Source organism: Rhipicephalus microplus, chromosome 1 (assembly GCF_043290135.1).
Source record: "Rhipicephalus microplus isolate Deutch F79 chromosome 1, USDA_Rmic, whole genome shotgun sequence".
In the NCBI taxonomy this organism is placed as follows: Eukaryota; Metazoa; Arthropoda; class Arachnida; order Ixodida; family Ixodidae; genus Rhipicephalus; species Rhipicephalus microplus.
Genome location: NC_134700.1, coordinates 247,324,121 through 247,344,974, shown reverse-complemented (window position 1 = coordinate 247,344,974; position 20,854 = coordinate 247,324,121). Strand labels below are relative to the sequence as shown.

At 47.5% G+C, this 20,854-nt stretch overlaps 1 protein-coding gene across 1 annotated transcript in view; it reads left to right on the top strand.

The window, feature by feature from the left end:
* Positions 1 to 12,870: 12,870 nt before the first annotated feature.
* Positions 12,871 to 20,854, top strand: part of Mmp1 (Matrix metalloproteinase 1) — a 32,115-nt gene continuing 24,131 nt past the window's right edge. The window contains exon 1 of the mRNA XM_037434231.2: positions 12,871 to 13,265. Coding sequence (XP_037290128.2) covers positions 13,125 to 13,265 — 141 coding nt within the window. The 5' untranslated portion in view covers positions 12,871 to 13,124. The remainder of the gene's footprint in view (positions 13,266 to 20,854) is intronic.

Here is a 20,854-nt window from a genome sequence, read left to right as displayed (position 1 = left end):
CAAAGGAGAGAGATACAAGAAATGAATTACAGAATGATCATTGGTAGCGCTTTTTAAATTTCAAAGTGCGTCGCAGCGCACAAAACTACAAATTTAAAAAAAAGGCTGGTTATAACAATTTAACAGTATAAAAAAGTCACAATACAAAGTTCCATACGGACCAGGCCAGCTCTTGGTGCACGTAGGGGAGTTGACGGGTGCCGCTGACGATCTCGCCGGCTTGGTAGACGACGAGGGTGCCCGGAATCGCAGCCGTCTCAATACGTTGCGCGGGTCACTCCGTGCTCGCCGCCTACGCGAGACTCGCGACACCGACGACCGCACTTGTTGCTGGCTGTACGTCAACTGCTCTTCCGATGCAGTTCAAACCTCCTCAGGGGCGTACACGTGCTCCCGTCTCATTTGGGAGTAATTTTCCTTGTTTAGATCGTCGGTACCCCTTCCGGTACCGGTGCAGGGAAGACGAGCCGGCGCCACGCTGGGTCGTTAGTCGCCGGATGTCGTCCCCCGAACACAAAAGCGCCCCTCTTTGGAAGATGGGGCCCGCGGATAATCCGAAAATTGGAGTCGTTTGTGACAATATATGTGGTATGTGAAAAATGGAAATTCATTGATAGTCTGCGCTTGTACTCGTCTACTTGTCATCCTTTTTATCTTCAAAGCAGTATACATTGATAATGAAGAAACGTGGTCACTTCTATGAGTTCAAGATAACGCAAATATTCTTCGCAAGGAACGAACCATGCAATCGTTGGTGAGCCTTGTTTTTCGCCTTCCAGCGTTCCTATGGGAACGTCGGAGTCGTGAACTAAAGCCTCGCTCTTTTGGGATAGAGAGAAGGGGACTTACAGGTTCCATTACAAAAGACTTTGTAAGATCAGCAGACTTTTTTGTTTACTTATAGCGCAGAGCGGGAATTCACGGAGCAAGAGCATAAACGACAATGGAAAATGTCACGTAAGCTCCGAGGGCCACTTAATCCTCTCAGACTATAGCTTACCAGCTAAGGCGCTCCATTACAAAAGTCTGGAGCTCGCGTCTGGGGGCATAAGGTCACAAAAAAAAACCAAATGACGAATGGGTCGGAGGCCTCGAAAGAGCACCGTAGTATACGCTCAGAACAGTGACGATACACTAGAGCAGCGGAAAAAGCCACATTTCAACATACGTTCGTTTGTGTCAGACACGCCGCATTGGAGTCATACGCCAGTGCACAGGATCGCTTGTTCTGCCAAAATTCGTCAGCAAAACCTTGGAAGCACCCGGCCGGCTTACCAGAGTGCGCGGCAAGCTCAATCTAAAGGATGAAAACTTCCTGCCAGCAACCGTGCTTCACTGTCTTCGGGAGGACTCAAGCATAAATTGTTATCGTCTAAAGTGCGCGCAAAGGGGACTGCTATGCAAATATACAGACCCTGTTGTGGTGCATGCTATCTTTTCCGAAGTTACGCTGAGCGTGATTCCAGCTGCACTGAGAGTGGGCGCAAATAAACTTCGCGGGGAGGATGTATGTACTTCCTGTGTACTTCCGGCGGTGCAAGAAAGCTCTTACGGTCGTGAGCTTCGTTCTATCATTTCCTTGCGCAAGAGCTGACTCGTTCGCTTTGGGAATCTTACGTACCTACCTTGGAAACAGAAGCAAGTAGCATTCCGCATGAGCATAAGGCGTGGAAGATTAGCATTTAACTACAACCAATGGACCAACCGAGTGAGTGAGTGAAAGAATGGTTGAACCCCTCCGTATACCCAAAAAAAATATTCTAGCTACGCCCTCGTTGACAATTATAAAATTGTGGAATACTGGTAGAAATTTAAAAAAAAATTCACATGTATTTTCATAGTGCGAAGTAATAGGATTGTTGGAGATTATTTTACACCAACTTGAGATTAGCTCACTGCCAACCTGTAATCTTTTACGTAATATTTTTTTATAGTTGTATATATGTATCTTTCAATAAACTTTCAGTTGCTAGTCTGCGCTTGTGTGCGTGCCTTCTCTGTTTCTTGTCGCTTTTTCGCGCAGTCTTGTAATTATGAATTACCAACTCACCCTGCGTTTAGTACTCTTAAGAGAATAAGAGTGGGAATGGCTGTCAACTATCGATTAAAACAAAATGAAATGATAAATTTCGTAGAGCCTGTCCGACAACAAAGCTTTCGAGATAATTTTATAAATCTTAAACACACGTGACTCACAAAAAATTGCATGTTCAGGACGATCACTCAGAAATTAACCACCCAAAGAAGATCGGCACGTCACAGATGCCGTGGAGCACAGTGTTCGTCGGCTTATACGTAATGCCATTGCTTTGAAAGAATACAAGCATCTTGGGAGTGGTGAAATAATAAATTGAGCTCTCTAAATCCATATAATCAATTCATAGGCTACATGAGCGAGAGGCATGCTTACTGATCTGTGGTTCATTGTACCGCATAAGTGAGCCCATATTCGTGTGTTTTGGTCAAGAACACTCACATGTGAGCAATAAAAGATATACACCATTATCACCTATAGGGTTGGCTAAAATTCGGTAAAAATTTTAAATTAGCGAATATTGATTTTTCTTTCGCTCCTTCCCATTAAACACATTGCGGGGAAGCTTTCCTTCGGGTACAAGGTATGTGACACATAAGTATTGTCATGTTGACACCTTTCAAACCATTTTATTAAAAACAAATAAAAAAAATGTTCCAGGTGTCTCATTTTCCCCGACCTGCGGGGCAAAAGAAGACAGTGTGAAAAAAAAGTGTTTCTTCAGTTTACGCAGTAGAAAGACTTGAAGTTCACTTTGTGGTCCCCCCCACACAGTCTAAGGAGCCCACGCATTGAATCTAAACAGAACATGGTGCTGTGTTGCTCCGAAACTCCTTGCAGATATATATATCACTACCACCACCGCCAGTTTTTCTTTCTGCTAATGTTGTCTTTTGTTGAATGCTTGCACCTCATTGGATTATTTAACAATTGGATGCTATGTTTTCACGTATATTCTTCGCCTCTTTTTGCCGTTTTGATACAAAACCACTCAGGCGTTCTATGGCTTTTAACTTGGTCTGCCGGGCTTTGTGAGGCAATGAATTCGAAACTGTGCTATATTTAAACTTTCTAGCACTTGTTTTTTTTTCTATCAAATAGAGTATTAGAGAAACGTTGTTAAAACTCAATCGCATAACGTGTTTGGGAATGACTGGACTTGTAGATTCCGGCATTTTTATGCGTATTTTGAGAGCATCCTTAAGAACATAAAAACCTTGATGCAGCATGAATGGAGGGAGTCATGTCCTGAATGGCACTCAGTGCTAACTTTTTCAAATCGTTTTTCTCCAAGGAAGCTTTATATAATCTTCTCTTGTACGTTTAAACCCTCCTAAACAAAGAAATATAATATATAGTGAGTGTATGGTAATGGTTAAATTAATAAGACACTCCCTGTAGACAGTGTCTTATTAAATATTAAAAGGCAATTGGATGCCTTTTCAGCGAGTTCTTCTTCTCTTACTTGCCAGAATTTTAAAAAATACCGCTTTGTCCTCGGGTTCCAAAAGAAATTAACTTTTAGTGTTATGTAGCTTGTAGTCTAAAATAAATATTTACGTTGCCGTACTGCGCAGCAGTAGCTTCACGCATGGATCCGAAAATTTGGCCGAGCAGAATTTCGCCCTTTTTTGTCGGGCCACAAACACACCAACACCAGCCACGCAATTTTTTTCCGCGAGAGCGCTGTGAGCCATCACAAACTTTTACACATGAAAAGGTAAACAAGAACCAGCACTTATTGCTGGAAAAGAAATAAAGCAATGTTGTTTTTTGTATTAGCTGCAGAGGTCGGCAAAGTCAAAATATCGCTTTTTGCCCAGTGCCTCATTTTGTCCCACCCTCCCTTATAGATGTACTTGCATTTCAAGCAGTCTGCCCCCGTTGGTTGAAGTAACGATTGTCACTTCCGTACGAGCATATTAATATTTTTCTTCACTTTTGATTTGCGTTCAGGTTTGCTTTTCCTGGACACTGTTGAATTCCGTGATGTGGTCAATTTGGCTGTCTTGTCCGCTCCAATTGGCCCGTAGGACAGCTACGACCTATCCAAATGGTTTTAAATGACGTCTTTACATGATTTGACAATATATCATAATCTCACAGCCCAGAAATCAGCACCTCAGGCACCCAGGCATGCTATTAGACCATATTGATTCGGCTTCGAAGTCAGTTCCGGTCATAATTTCTGTTCATATTGAGGTTCAACAACCCAATACCCAATTCTCGCACGGCTTTCACTTGAGTGTTTTAGGACTAATCGTTGAAGATGTCAGCGTAAATGCCTGTTTTAAATCATTGGACGCTGCTGGCGTGACCCGCGTAAGCAGGTTGCGTCAGTGATCGAGGTCCCCGAATCGGTCTTTGCAGGCTGCAATTTATGGCCGCAATAGGGGCTTTCAGCAGAATTGCTAATGAAGCAAATGACGGCTCTTCGCTTCCATCTGGACGAGTGAATGATGTTGTAAATCTAATAACCTTGAACTGTGAACACCTTCAAGCATGAATGTTTCTAACATGAGAGTCTGAACATGCATGGTTTCCTCTAGGGAGCGCTTGCAGTTATGTACTTTCTTTCTTTTCTTATTCTTGCTTTTTACCCGACTAGGCCACGTTGTTTACGGCTACCCGTTACAAATGGAATGACCACCTGTCATCGCCAACATCGTCGTCGTCGTCGTCACTCGAGCCTGTGATCCGCGGTAGTAAACCTAGGAGTTTATACTTTCTTTTCACTTCTGTATATACGGTAGTTTACGCTTTCTTCTTAGGGGCAAAGCTTCTTACGCCGTGGGCTGTGCGTCCCGTGTTTGTAGTACGTAGCAGTACTAGCCACCTCTCGTTTAGTCCTTAAAATGTACGCTGTATGGCGATCCTTGTATATAATGAATATATGCTGAAAAGATGCGAAATGCCGGTACTTGGAATGCTCACTAGGTGGACGGACAGACGGACGGACGGATCGACGAACGAACGAACGAACGAACGAACGAACGAACGAACGAACAGACAGACAGACAGACAGACAGACAGACAGACAGACAGACAGACAGACAGACAGACAGACAGACAGACAGACAGACAGACAGACAGACAGACAGACAGACAGACGGACGGACGGGCGGGCGGACGGGCGGGCGGGCGGTCGGGCGGGCGGGCGGTCGGGCCGGCGGTCGTACGGGTAGTGGTCACACGGACGGACGCATGTACGGGCGGAAGCAACAACGAATACATGAACGGAAGCACGGACGGACTGATGGTCGCTTCATCCCCACTCATCATCATTCACTTCGTGGATATGATGTGATTTGTTTTTATTAAAAGTATGTGAAAGTCTACAATAGTCAAGGACAATCCCTCGCCTGCGACACTTGTAGTTATGTCTGTCTTTAAAGGGGCACTGAAATAAACCAATGAGTCAAGGTCGATTCACAGATTATTATATAAAAATCTCCCGTTGATCCTTTCACAATCGCACGTTTATTATGTGAATTTGCTGGAGTTCAATGCCTGTCGAGCTCTTGCATTCTCTCTCTGAAGTGCAAGTTGATTTATTGTCAACTTTCATGGCACGTCTGCCACGAAAGTTTTGTTAACGTTTTGTTAACGTGATATTCACGTCATCTTATGCTTTTATTGGTTCTTAATCACTTATGTCAGGAAGGAAGCCAATTATTCCTGTTCCCTTTATATTTTCCGTGTATTTTGTCTACATTTGCGTTACTTCCGATGCAGGTCCGCATAAGAATGAAATGTATGCTCTTTTTTTTTACGTGTAGCTGTATCAGCCTTGAAATTCTGCAAAGCTTCCACACACCATGAAATCAGAAGAGAGAAGACAAATAAAGACAACGTAGAAAAAAGTTACTCACATGACCTGCGTCCTGTATGGTAAAGCAGTCGGGGTCATGTGCCACCACATGCATGTCGTCGGAAAAAAGGGGTCACAAGGTTAGGTTGCAATGAGTGTTGTGTCTATTAGATCAGAGGCCTTCTCGATACAACCGATCAAGGTAACGGTGAATTAGTCATGGGTGTGCGTGGCCGATGACAACTCACCTATCAAGAATTGGAGGAAGCGTATCCTTCATTCAGGTGTAAGTAAGATAACAAGTGTAGATAGCGCGCAGCGGACGTGAGTGTCTGTGCGGTGGGTCCAGGGAGAGCTGAGAGGAGGTGATAAAACAGCGTTTGATGGGGCCGCACTGAGGAAGCCGTTTTTTCTGTTTTTTCCCAATACTTGTGCGAGATCCAGCCTCGTGTTCTTCTTTAACTTTGTACAGACGTGTATGAATGTGTCGGCAGCTTATATTCGGTGGCGAACATGAAAGAAGAAATGATAACACCTCATATACGCATTCCCCCGTGCTACGCTCTCTGCACAGCGGCTTCCGAAACTCCTCCTATTTCCAGAACTTCATCTATACGCGTGGAATTGCGCTTTATTTAACAATACGCTAACTTAATATGAGAAACGCAGGGGACTTGTGTCACTAGACTTAGCATAAATGGTTTACGCGTCGTCTTCATCACTGCCGATCCCCATTTCCACCAAGGGTAAATGAAGAAGCTCGTTAAACAACCAGGACTTGACCTCTCAAATCCTGGCTGTCCAGAGGTCCCGTGCGAGTGCAGTCAGGTTTATCCAGACCGTTCCCGAGTGGGCCTAGTCAAGTGACGTCGAGTTAACTCGCGCCTATTGTGGACCAAGTAAAGTTGTTTCACTCATTCATTCGATCAACCTGAAATAAAATGGCGTTTGTACCACCATTTTCACACCGATTATCTCTCGCCATTTGGACTCTCTTTTCTGGTACACTTGGGGGTGCAAAACTTCGTCAAAGTGGCAATAAAAGCAGCTGTGTTTTTCTTTTCTTAAGCCAGTGTATATCCTCCTTAAGGTACAAGGAATAATGTACACCGATAGGTTTCTTCGTGTATAGGAAATCGTGACCGACCCATTTCCGAAGGCCGATATATCTGCTTCCGACGGCGTTCACCAGCATTCCCTCATCAGGAAACTATTTCCTCTTTTCGTGAATTCGCAACACTGACACGATCCTTAGAAGCGGAACTCCGGCGGAGTTGACACAGACCACCATTTCCGCCTTGTGAGTAAACGTTATACGTTTTTTTCACGTGGCCCTCCGCAGGTTCTGCCCGACGTTCAGCTCCCATTCAATGAACATAACAGGAAAGAATGAATAATCTGAAAACACTAGCGAGAATCACGTGTCGTCGTTCTGCCTGAAAAACAAAGCTGGAGTGCCCCGCCCTGCCGAGACAGGCGAACTCCTTGGAAGTTGGTCAACAACAAGCCGCTTGTGCAGTCTCGAGTGTTTTAATCGAGTTGCAAATATGATGAACACGTACGAAGTACCTTTGTTAACGGAAGCTGCACCGGACCTGAGCCACTGTATGTTGCTTCGGCAATGTTTTTCAGTCCCGCATGCGTGTGGCGCAACTTCATTGCGGCATATATAGCTTCGCGTTCGCCGTGCGACTTTTTCCGCTTTTAGCGTCGAGCGCTGGTTGCACGAACATCATTATCAAAACAACGCTTCGTTTTTACAACGGCACACCTGCGTCGTCCGTTCAATAAAAAAACTAAACAAACAAACAACACGTGACCAGCTACGAGCGAGGGATGACGGAACGTAATTACGTCATCATGGCTTCAGACACTGACGTCCCATTGTGACGTCGTCAAATGACGTCATCGTTCGGCCAATGATAGGTTGACTACGCAGAGACACTGCAACTGGCGTGCCGATCACGGAGGCTATGCATGTGGTACGTATAGGTGTTTCTCCATGCCGGCGGAGTCCGTGGATGTTGCGTTGGCACGGTCGTGCGGGGAGAGTGGAAGTAGAGCACTCTTTGCGAGAACGCCATTGTTATAAAGCATGCTTACGAAGAACGCCGACGAAAGCAGGGGAGGAGGAAGAGGAGGAAAAACATTCATTTAAACTAGCAATGCCAGGTAGTCCTTATCCCCACTGGGCCGGTCGACATCCCTACAGTCCGATCGTCATTAGTCGAAGCCATCCCCGGACCCGCTGGACCAGAGTTCAGTGTACGGAGCTTTTGAAGCCTGAAGTGCGCCCGTCAGTTCTGCTGGTCGTCCGCTTTATAACACAATGCAGTTGCACCGAATTGGTTTTGTTTTGTTTTCCGTCGACTATTCTCATTATGGTGCTTGTTATAATCTCACGAAACGATACATTCTTGTGCTAAGATAGTAAGTTACTGCCGAAAATGAAATCCGGAAGTAATTAAGTTTATTGACTGTGAATGCAAATCAGTGCAACCGACAGGAGGGCACAGAAGGGAGGACACATAAGCGTTCTGTGTGCTCCCTCCTGTCGATTGCGCTGATTCGCAGTCAGAATCATGTCCTATACCAACACGCCCAATTCTACAGTCTTCAAAACTTGTTGTTTGCCTCAAGTGACACAGCCGATAGGTTCGTGCCATCGGAAACCACATTTCATGCATGATACACAACTTATTTAGATGCCAAAGCTCAACCTTTGTTTTAAAAAAAAAGTGCTGGAGTCGCTGTGCGCATGGCTCCAGATGAGTACATGGTTTTTCTACATGACCCTTCATGGCAGCTCGATACTTGCGGTGTCTGCTACTATACATACGCTTGCTCGGACTTTTTCATGAGCTTTTCAGTGCCATGCGCAGGAATGCACGTAGTTTTATAGGAGGAAAAGACATACACACCCTTAAATGTTTCGTTTCTTTCGCTTGTCGTACGCAGACACAGCCCCAAGAAGCAGTGAAGACAAAAGTGATCTAGCTATATTCCGGGTTATGTGAAGGTGTTTAAGTACAATAATTCATTGCATAAGAACACCAGGTTGGGCTAATTGGTTGACGTTTATTCAGTAATGGCTTTATTGTTCTAATACAGGCACGACAAGGACAATGTACCACAGGAAACATACAACTGCGCACGTGCTGTCAATTACTTGCTCAGTTGTCCCTGTAGTGGCGCAGTAAAACCAATGCAATAATCAAGTAGCTTGACGTAGCAACCCCTTATAGTTCTTTTGGAACACTTTATCTCCTTTCTCTTCTTACCTTTCTTTCCTTTCTCTTTCTCTTCTCTTTCCTCTCTCTTTCTCTCATCTTTATGCCCCCTTCCTATTCCCCCAGCGTAGGGTAGCAAACCGGGCATGTGCCTGGTTAACCTCCCTGCCTTCCCTCTTGTTGTTTACCCTCCCCCCCTTTATCTCCCTCCTTGTTTCTTTTTTTCTCTTCATAAGTTTTTAGCGACAGGTGACAAGTTAATCCAGAACAAGGATCAGTTCAAGGGCACGCACTATTGTTTCGAACCGATGAGCATCTACAGCGCATGCTGCAAGGAAAGGTTCGTCTTTGTCAATGAACACCGTTCACAACATGCACGAACCTATATATAGCACTGACCATGAAGCCTGATGGCCAGTACTCACACCATGCGCGCGGCGTGCCACCGTGCGATGTCTTTGAACCCTCCGTCCTGTCAGGGAATACCGGGTAAATGCAGAGTTAGCTGGAAGTCTCCATTTAGCAAAGTCGCGCTCCGATGCTCTCATACAGCGAGTCAGGCGGAGAGTCTTTTTTTGTTGCCAGAGTAGCGAGCAGATGCAAACAAATCAGCGCAGAATGGAAGCAGCAGAGGACGACGCGCTACACGTAAAATGTGCATGGATCTCACACAGAGAGAGAAGGAGAGAGAGAGAAGTGGCGCTTACGGCGGAACCACTGGCGGCTGGTTCTTTTTGCTCGCCTGTCAGTCAGAGCTGCGCCTGTGCCGGACGACCGGTAATCGCTGGCGACTCTGCAGCCGCAAGGCTCTCACATAGCGCGGCCGTCAGAATAGCAACGCCCATCCCGGACGCCCTCTTTTTCCTCATTCGCTTTCTCAAATGACACCACACTTGAATTCTCTTTCATAGGCGGCCTGTTATCCGAAGGTCTTGAAAGTGAATGTTTTATTGGAAATGATGTATTGAATATAGACTTCTTTTTTTCCTGGGCATGCTAAGGTTCTTTTTTTTTACTTTTCTTTACTTCGGCTCTAACCTGCCGCAGCATACATTACCTTTTGGCTCTAACCTGCAGCAGCGTACATTACCTTTTCTCAGTGCCAAAGGAGCAGGTTCTGCTTAGCTATTCGAGCATCAATCACGTGGTTTATGAATAATCATCGGCTCATTTTTCATAGTAAACGCAGTCATTTGAACGGTTTTCTTAGGCGTGAGTAAAGTGTAGACAACAGAAGGAGCGCAAGGTGGCATACGCTGCTCCTTTTCGTCCAGACTGTCCACGCCGTTTGAAAATACGCTCTACCAACAAACCAACATTGCTACTTTCGTGAGGGATACACGTATTCAGGATATACTTTGACAACATTACGCGAAAACACTAAATTGTAGGCGCGCTTTGCGTTCACTGTGCTTCTCCTGTTTCAATGCTACCCTCTACTACAACGCCGCGGTGATCTAATGGTTATGGAGCTGGATTGCTGACCCGTTGGTCGCGGGATGGAGTCCCGGCAGCTCCGGCCGCAATTTAGGTTGAGGCGAAAATGCTGGAGGCACGTGTACATAGATTTAGGTTGGGAACATCAGGTGGTCGAAATTTCCGGAGTTCTCAAATACGGCGTGTCTAATTGGTATGATGGTTTTGGGACGTTATAACCCAACAATTATTATTATTATTATTATTATTATTATTATTAGTAGTAGTAGTAGTAGTAGTAGTAGTAGTAGTAGTAGTAGTAGTAGTAGTAGTGGTAGTAGTAGTAGTAGTAGTAGTAGTAGTAGTATTCCCCTACTCCTGGTGTGGTAGACGAGTACAAGTAATCAGAGAATCCTAGATAAAAATTACAGGCCAGGGCAAGCGTGCCAAGGTTTGTGATAGAGTTAGGGGGCCAAGTTGAATTCAGAAGCTTGCCTGTTTAACATGGCCGCAGCAAAAGCAGCACTTCTGTGATTAGGGAAACATGAGAGATGTCATTGCCTCTTATACACGATTTAAGCATTCAGCCTTCGGAACCGTATAGCTTTTAACTGGCAGTCAGACAAGACTGCCTATAACTCACCTGCCCGGCATTCGACACCACACCTCTATACGTGCCTGTTCCTCTGCGTGTGCTCGATGATTGGATTACTTACTTCGTTTCATTCCTGTCACATACGCACTCAGCACATCTAATGCTTCCCGCGTTCACAACTGCTTCGCTTCGCAACGTTATCATTGACGCGAGCACGAAGCGTCCCGAATCTCGTCGGGTCCCCACTATTTTCTCTTTTTTTTTCTTTCTTTGTAGACGAGTCGCAAATACAGCATCGAAATCTTGTCGAGTTTCTACTATTTTTTTTTCTTTGTATACAAGTCACAAATATAGCGTAAAAAAGTGACCGGATGTCTGCCCCCCCGTACGTCCTTTCAAGATTCCACTGGCTGTGCTAATCTCATGTCGTGAGCTCTGGCGATGTCCTCCGACAGAAACGCCGAAAATAGACATCGTTTCCCCTCCGAAACCGTGAACTCTATATCGTCCGCGCAGGAGGACCCTCGCTTACATAATGAGTAACACAGAAGCAAGTTTACCGGGTATGTAGCCGAGGAGTGGTGAGGCACTCAAGTGAAAATACTTGCAGTAACTCCCGCTACCTGCTAGCTCGAGATCCCAGCTCATATTGAGCGATATCTGGCAAAGAGTGCGTCTGATGCCATGATCTGGCCAGTAGGTTACAGAGCCCCCTGCCTCTCTAACGTTAATGTAAGATGTAAATCTTTTCTCTTGAAGTTTATGAACTTTATATATATATATATATATATATATATATATATATATATATATATATATATATATATATATATATATATATATATATATATATAATGGGAAAAGATCACGTAAACTTCGTGTGTGTGTGTGTGTGTGTGTGTGTGTGTGTGTGTGTGTGTGTGTGTGTGTGTGTGTGTGTGTGCGTGTGTGTGCGTGTGTGTGTGTGTGTGTGCGTGTGTGTGTGTGTGTGTGCGTGTGTGTGCGTGTGTGTGTGCGTGTGTGTGTGCGTGTGTGTGTGCGTGTGTGTGTGTGTGTGTGTGTGTGTGTGTGTGTGTGTGTGTGTGTGTGTGTGTGTGTGTGTGTGTGCGCGCGGGTGTGTGTGTTCTGAAATGATCGCGCACGATACCTGTGGCTGTAAGGTGGAGTGACCACTCAATCAATTATCACGCAACTAAGCCTATGCTGAGGCATTGCTTTTAATCATGTTGAGGGTCACTTCTTTCGCAATCAAGTTGTCCTCTGCTGACCCAGAGTGTAAGATCGCTGCCTCTTCTAGAATTCCCTTGCCTCTATTAGACAGGGGGAGGACGATAACCTCCACACAAGGCACCAGCAGCGTCGTTGTAATGGCAGTGGTCAGGCTGCTGACCACTGCCATTACAACGGCAGTGGTCAGATTGCGGCAGTGGTCAGGCGTGCTCGGGCCGGGACGGCGGAGGTCCGAGTCTCCGTCGTCGCTGGGCCGGCGTCGTCGTTGTCTGGGGCCGGCGACAGCGTTCGCGGAAAACGAGGCTTGGCGCTTCGCCAGCACCAACAGCGCTACTCCGCCCAGACCGGCTCCAGGAATCGTGGTGAACGGCTCGGGGCCGTCGTCCGACGAACCTGACGTCACCTTTTCCCGCGCCCGTCCGGAAGGAAGCCGCGCCGGAAGCGAGCTTGCGAGCTTCCTCGGCGTGGAACACCTGCAGTGCGGCTTTCCCACTAGGCCCCCTTGCCCCGGTGGCGAACGATTGGTGGTCAGACGCGCTGCCGAGTGAACCTCCGATACGGGGCCAACTTTGGGGGGGCCATGACAGGTGCGGGGGTGGTCTCGGTTGTTGTCCCCGAGGCGCATTCCAGTCCGGGTTCAAGGCCCGGGCTCTACACCACGCGCGCCCTTCCTCGCCGACGAAGCAGCCACGGGAGAAAACGGGTAGAGATGCGGCCAATGGGCGCCCCCGGCCTCTCACCCGCGGCGGGGGAAAGGAGGGCCCTCATAAGAGCGGCGGACGAAGCACGCCGTCGCAAAACAAAGCCATGCGCCGCCAGCGACTAGTCGACGCGTTCCGGCTCCTCCTGTCCACGATGCCGCCGCTGCTGCCCCTCTTCCTCCTCGTGGCATCTTCGTCATCCTTGCTCGCCAGTGCAGCCTCGTTGGAGTCCAGCGACATGGCCATGGTGAGTGGCGTCGAGGCCTTGCTACTTGGACCGGAGATGAAAAAAAAGGGGGACCAAGGACGCTCGTTCGAACGACTGCTTGCGCCGACGTCGTCTGCGAAGTTGTTGCTCCATGCGCGACGTTGCCGCGCCGAAGCGCGAAGACTCCCGACGTCTGGGCCCCGACAGAAACAGCCCAACGGTGCAGTTTTGTGGCCGTGGTTTGAACGGACACCGTGTGTCCGTCGCTGTGTTGTTTCTGCCCGGAAAGCCAAGCTGGCGACGGGGGTCTCTTCACCGTGCTTCGGCCGCGTGCCCTTGGCCTTCGTACGGGGCACCCTTGATATTGGCAGTAGTGGGGCAAGGCCTCTTCATCGAGCCGATCGCCTCTTTTGTGCTAATCTATACTTGTGTTTGGAGTTCCTTTCGTCGGTTGACGGCTTGCAAGGCAGGTATTGTTCTTAACATCACCGCTCGTTTCTTTCCCTTGCTGTTTCTGGAGCCTCTCGGTGTTAGTGAGAGCACCGATAAATGGGTCGTGGCCATTTCGGTGATGTTAATTCCTGTACTTTCCCGAAAACATTCCTTGTCACCCTCCTTTCCTTTCTTCTCTTTTTTTTTTCTGACCTGTGGCTGCACGCAAGTCTTTGTAAAAGAAACGCAGACCGTATATCCTACCTCCATCGCTTCTTTTCAAGTTATCAAATTCTGTGGAGTCGGTCACTCTCGGAGAATGTCGAATATTTTCCTCTTCCGCTTTTCTATCGTCCACGCTCTCTAGAGAGCCGCGCAGGTCGCACAATAGCTTCAAAGAAAAGCGCCCTTCTATGCGCCTTGCATGTGCAACGTCTCAACTACTTGTCCCTTCGGTTCGTCGCGGGGAATGACACGCCTGGCGCACTTTCCCGCCCGGTCGTTGAATCAAGGAAGGCGTCATTGCTTATGGTGTTTGTCTGTAGACGCACTTCCATGTTTGTCAACACCGGAGCACCACCAGCGGGGCAATTCGTGAGTGAGGCACGAACGGCGTCGAGTGTGGCCACCCTGTCGCATTCCTTCTCCGATCCTCGGATGCTCGGGAGGGCAAAAGGTGCGGCAACCTCTGACTGACGTGCCTGCAATCCGGGCGAAAGTGACGAGATGCGGTGCGGGGTGTAATTTATTCGGGAGGACGACCGCCTTGCTCTGCCGCACTGGTTGACGGGCGGCTCGCCTTTTGCTGGGAGTCGCCCTGTTTACCTGCGCTCCTTGTGAACGGCTTCGAGAGGGGCTGCCGCTGAGTTCAAGGTCGGTCCAACTCTTCTTCTCTTTTTTGTTTTTTTTTTTCGAGGAGAGCCTTCTTCCTCTTTTGCTTTTTTTATGATTTGCCGCTTTCTAAGCGCGCTTGCATGTTGATCCCCCGTTTCCTCCTCCGAAGAAGCGTTTCGAAGGTTCCGCAAAAAGAAAAAAAAGCGTAGGAGGAAGGTGATTTCACCCTCCGAGATGCATCAGCATATTTTCAGTATTCAGCCTCATTCTTACCAGGCAGATTGTGCGTTTTCTCTGTTATTGGCTTACGTTGCACTGCATCCGTAACGTAGCGTCGGCGTGGAGCGTTAGCGGATGTTATCATTCATCATTGTATCTTGCTAGTTTCACACGATCTGCATCAAACGCAGATCCCCGAATAGCTGTGGGGTAATCCGGGTTCACGTTGTTTCTTCGTGTCTTTATAAAGACACGAAGAAACACTTTATGACACTTGTAATTTATCATTTGCGGCAGATGTTAAACATACATCGCGCTTTTTTCTCTCGGATATCGCTCCACCGTAATGGTCTAGTGGCTGAGGTACTCGGCTGCTGACCCGCAGGGCGCGGGATTGAATCCCGGCTGTGGTGGGTGCATTTCCGATAGAGGCGGAAATGCTGTAGGCCCGTGTGCTCAGATTTGGGTGAACGTTAAAAAACCCCAGGTGGTCAAAATTTCCGGATTCCTCCACTACGGCGTCTCTCATAATCATATGGTGGTTTTGGGACGTTAAACCCCTCATATCAATCAAACTTTCTCTTGGGTAGTCAAGCCATGCCGAAAAATAATGAGCGGAAGTTGCTGTAAAACGGTGCATCATCATTCTTTTGAATGAACCACGCTCTATTTCACTTTTTTCAAGTTTCCCGGCAGGTAGCCAAGGCACGTGGCTTCCTGGTACGGAGGAACACTTTAAAGTATTCTGTTTACGCGTTATACTGCGCAACGTAGTAGGTGTCAAATCGATCGTGATGCTATAAGGTGACCCGTGTCGTTTCTTTTGCGGGGAGTCAGGCGGAGGCATTGCTACCTATACACGGCACCTTTATAGACGACTTCTTTCTTCGAGAGCGGCGTGACTTTTGCAACTCCCGTAAGTGCAACCACTCAACTTGAGGCCCCCCGCTGACGTGCCTCGTGAGCTGACAAAAGCCGCGATCACGCGAGCTTCTGAATCAGCTGCGAAAGGCCTGGCAGCCCGTCCTTGGCACGCTTGGCCGATCCGTCCATCATTAGACGCTTCCGTAATGCGAGTCGTTCCCTACGAGCTTCGTCAACGTATACACGAGTCCTGGCGTAGTTTTGTATAGTCTTCCGCGTGTTTAGCGCCTCTTCCTTGATGGGAAGCCAAGCGCGATGGAGAGTGCGATTGACGAATGGCACACGTCGCGGCTGCTTTGTGACGTCGCGCGAATATTGGCCGTGGTGGCGCGTATTAGCGAGGGACTGGAGACGGTCATTAGTGTCCCTCATGCGCCGCGCGTCTTATACCCACTCCTTGGACGTTGTCCAAAATGAGCGCACCCCGAGGAAAGCGGCGAGAACAAGTGCTTTTTTTTTCCTTAACAAATGATAACTTAGTTGCGCAGCATCGGTAGCGTTTGAAGTGCGTGTTCAATTGGTTGGGTCTTTATGCTAGCATACGGTGACTTTTACGGGTCCCTCCGCAGGAATGGGTGTACAGTCATGGTAAAACTAAAAGTGAGCCTATAGAGTCCTCCCAGTTTTAATGCCTGGATTGGACGGACCTCCGTAACTGCTCGCAATATACTTTCCTGTTGCCGAAGTTTCTTTGAAACAAATGTACCTCTCTCTCTCTTTTTTTTTTTTTTTGCGTTCTTCATGTCCACTGATCAGGATGATCCACTGCGACTGCGTCCATTTCAATTCGAAGTACTGCAGCTTATTTTTCTGTTTTTATTTTAATGAAATGAAAAAAAAAAGTCGCAATGTCGAGTGATCGCGAACAGCGAATGATGATCCCGTGGATATTTTTCCATAATGATAGCCTATTGATATCAGCAACAGCAAAACGGAATTCGTTTCAGCAGTATTACACGTGTGCATCACGTATGTAATGTACTTCTTGCGATTAATAACTCGCAACACTTGGTGCTACGATGTGAATTGGTCTTCGTATACGTTTTAAATGCGAAGCACTTTTTTGCGTACTGTAAGCACTTTCGGCTTCTCTCTGTGTGTCCATCTATATTATCTATCCGCTTACGTCTGGGTGCTCTCGTGACATTCCCTGAAGTTAGCGTATATGGAAAGGTAAGATCGTATGACGAATTTGACGCTCTAGTTAACACATAAATAATGTCGCAATCCCGTCGCGTACGTCGTCAAACACTTCTCGCCAAACAGTGGCACATACCCGTGGGCAGGTATGTGCCACAGGTGATCGAAACTTAGCATCTACCCAGGAACGACGGGAACACACATGCAAAAAATTAATGTCGTTGTCCCAACAGAAATCGCATTCTAGCATTCTGGGTAATCAAGCATTCTACGACAGAACCACGCCAGCCTTCGCAAGTGTTTTTCAAATGTTCGTGAAATGTCGGTTGTGGTTGCAGTGCTGGCTATCAGGTTTTATAAACTTATATATATACTTTTTAATGAAGTCGTCACGCCAGGTTATCGTCAGTTGTAGTTGAACGTCGTCCGCTGGAATTGATTTATGTAGCAGTGTTCAGAGCTACCATTCTCGCGAGCACCATGGTTCGTATCATCTTATCGCTTCTGGTGTTGCTAATACTCGTGTTCTTGTTGGCAACGTTGCGCAAGTGCAAATTGGTCATATAGACATCTGCAATTCTTGTACATATATCTGGGCATGCAACATTCATACATATATTTCCCGTCATTTCGTCACCTGTCACTCAATAAAAGCATTACAGCACGGTCACTTTCCCTCCGCATGCATCGCATAACGTCGACTTCCAAGGTACGTGGGATCTGCCGATTTTTTTCCGGATATCTTCACGGGTCTCGGACTTCTTAAAGAAACGCCGGGTGGTGGCATTAAATCATTTCGGGCTAGTGAAGTGATCGTCATCAGCCTGACTACACCCACTGCAGGACAAAGGCATCTCTCATGTTCCGGCAGTCAACTCGGTCATGTTCTTGCTCCTGCCTCTTCATACCCGCAAACTTCTTATTCTCATCTGCCCACCTAACCTTCTGTCTCCCCCTAACCCGCTTGCTAGTGACGTATTATTTCGAAATCAGTTTTACTTTCACGTTGAGACGTGAGTCGTGTACAACTGGAGATAATCATGGCCGGATATCACTTTTGCTTAATGATCATAATTTTTGTGTATCGCGCCAACCGCTTTTGCAAGCAACCTACCTTTACTTACTACCGTAGTTCGAGTTATGGGTTTTCTTATTTAAACAAGCAGGAGCTGAATAAATAGATCAATTCCAAAATGAGTATTCAATACACCGCATTAGGTCTATAAATAACTCAATCGAAGCACGCAATATCGTTGTACAAGTTATTCTAAAGGAGAAGGGTCCAGTAAAAAAAAGTAATAATTTGTGAACGTCAACACGACGATGCGAAGTTCAAAAATCAGGAGTCGTAGTCTCGCAGAGTGCTTCGAAAGCTCGTAAGAACGTGTCTATTATTGCAGCCTATAGTGTATTTTTCATTCACTAACAGTAACAGCTCGAGGAACGGGCCCCGTTTACAGAGCGTTCGCCGCGGCAAACATCGTCTCCCGATCGACAGAATTGTGCCTCGCGGAAGGACCCCGCTGAGTGTTTTCACGGGCGACCCTGAATGAGCGAAGGCTCGAGTGTTGGCACAGCCGGCGTTCGGTCCTTCGCTCGATGCGACTTCACTGGGGCGTGCACTGGTCCTCCTTTCCACCATCCGAGCTCCGGCAAGGTTTCTGAATCGAATACGGGAAGTGGCGCGGCTCTGCAGCCGCGTTAGCCTTGAGAGTGGGGCTTTTCTTCGTTGTGTAGAGCAAGCAATGGCGCCCACAGTCGGGAGGCGTGTCGTATACCGAGACTCGTACAAAGCCTTGGCATTGTTGACGTTGGTCGGCTGCGGGGACTCGTATTAAGTAGTCGCTTACGCGTGATGTTATCGAGGGCGGAGGTTTTATAAAGGTCTGTTGGTGTTACTTCACGAGTGCGTGTCGCAGAGGTCGTTTGCACTTCAGGGACGACAGTGATCGTCCGACTTTAGCCATACCTCACCACGCTGAGACAGGATGTGCAATTAACGAAAAAAAGATGCAGTCAGCTTTTACGCTAATTGTTGGCGTGGTTCCGATACAATGAAATTATGTGCGACACCTTCCTTTGAATTGTCGAGCAATGGGGTAGTGTTGCGAACACAGCGCAACGCTACTGCATACGGCACACTTTAGGTCAGCAAGCTGCTCGGCGAAATCGATTTATGACCACCATCCCCGTGCGCAGCAACAGTGGTGGCACTGCGAACATGCATCTCTTCCGAGCTCACCGTTTTACCTACTGTGCGTACCTATTGCTTCCGAGAAGCAGGAAACAAAAACACGTCTTGCTTTAAGCTCCCTCCCCCAAGACATCAGCCGGGCCCTGTTTCTTTTTTTTTTTTTGTTCCTTTATTCGTACACTACCCACTCAAGAACATTGTACTTTCCACGCATGAATCAATGGAGTACTCCGGAAAGCAGTTTCGTTCGTTTGTTATTCTCAGACCGCGTCGACACCGGCCCGATTACGTTACCAGGCTGTTTTGGCGGGCGTGCGCAAAGCGGCGCGAAACGTGATTCGCAACCTCCGTCGCCCGCCATGAGTCACTCTTTCCAAGCACGCGCCGGTACGAAGACAGATGCGAACATTTCTGCTTAACTCGCGCTGCCTTTCGAACCCGTTGGAAGCCAATACATGCAGATACGCGTTAAGACGAAGGAAAAAAGAAACGAAGCAATAACTTCCAGAGATCGTTCAGGGCAACGGTCGCGAGTTGTTTTCGTGCTCAGAGAAGACTGCCTTCGGAGGCCGAGCACGAGGCCTTCGTCGATAGTCGGGCCATGCTCGGCTGCACACGCGCCCACTTGATCACAGACTGCTCCGAGAGATGAGCGAAACGTGAGAGGAGTCATCGCGATGACCACCGTGTCCATGTGTCACGAATGTTTGCGACGAGAGAAGGTTTAGGACGAGGGAAGGGACCTTTAACTGCCAAGTTGCCTTTGTCGAAGCCGCGTAACCGATATTTATCTCGGTCTATAGCTCAGCCCGGTCAGTTTTTCGAGGAATGCCAACGCGTTTAAGGCCTGATGGCTCGTTTGTGACAGCTACAAACAAGAAAGAAATAAAAAGCTAATTTCATCTCTACTACTATGAAACCTAAGGAAGTGCGTAACACATTCGCGCAGCGATTTCCGTTCGTAGAGTTCCCATTGGTCCGTCTACTGAACCGGCGAAGACGTCAATGTTTGAGGTAAGCATGTATAGGGTTTCCTCGACGCGGCTCAAATCATCTTATAGGGAGATTCGCAAACTTGGTGTGCAACGTTCTCGCTCATTTTTGATGCGTCTTATCGGCTTCCGTGCTTGTAGCGGCAGTTGAGATGCGTGTCGTGCGACTGATCCAAAGAGCTGAACGGATGGCTCGCGCCAGTGGGGCCCTGGAATAGGGGCACCACCCTGCCGGACAGACTTCGCTCTCCACCCCGTATATTCTTCGGGGCACTGGAGTTCAAGCCTGCCTGGATTATGTATATAATAAAGTTTTGTACTACTTCTACTACTACTACTCTGCAGCCAGTTCCGTCAGGCAGTTTCGCTCTTCACATTTATAGCGACCAAGCGCCGACGATGTGGCTTTGAGAGGAGCAGGGCTCCCTCCATTCGTTCGGCGGCGCAAAAGTCGACCGTATGTGTCCTCAGCATATTTAGCGATCCTAAGGCAACTATTGCAATTAGTTTTGGTTATTGTGGTTAATTATGTGTTTTCTAAGTTGTTTATTCACTTTAACCCGGCTTTGGCAGGCATGCTTTGGCCCGTATTGAGCGCTCGATTGTGAGCGGAACTACGCCACAGGCTATGTATGGATGGATGGATGACTAGCCGGGCCTCTGAAGTGGTACGCACTTTAAAAAAAAGTAAACGAAAATGGTAATCATCGTTCCCCCCTTCGTGTCGCCTCGCGACGCGAAGTGCTGAGCAGGTTCGCACAAGTGCTGTTTACCGAGGACACTAACGTAATATGAAAACTATCAACGTAAGCAGGTAAGCATCGGGCAACCGTACGACAAGTCTTCTTGATCGGCCGCGTCCAGTCGTGCTGGATTGAAATGAAGAGCATATT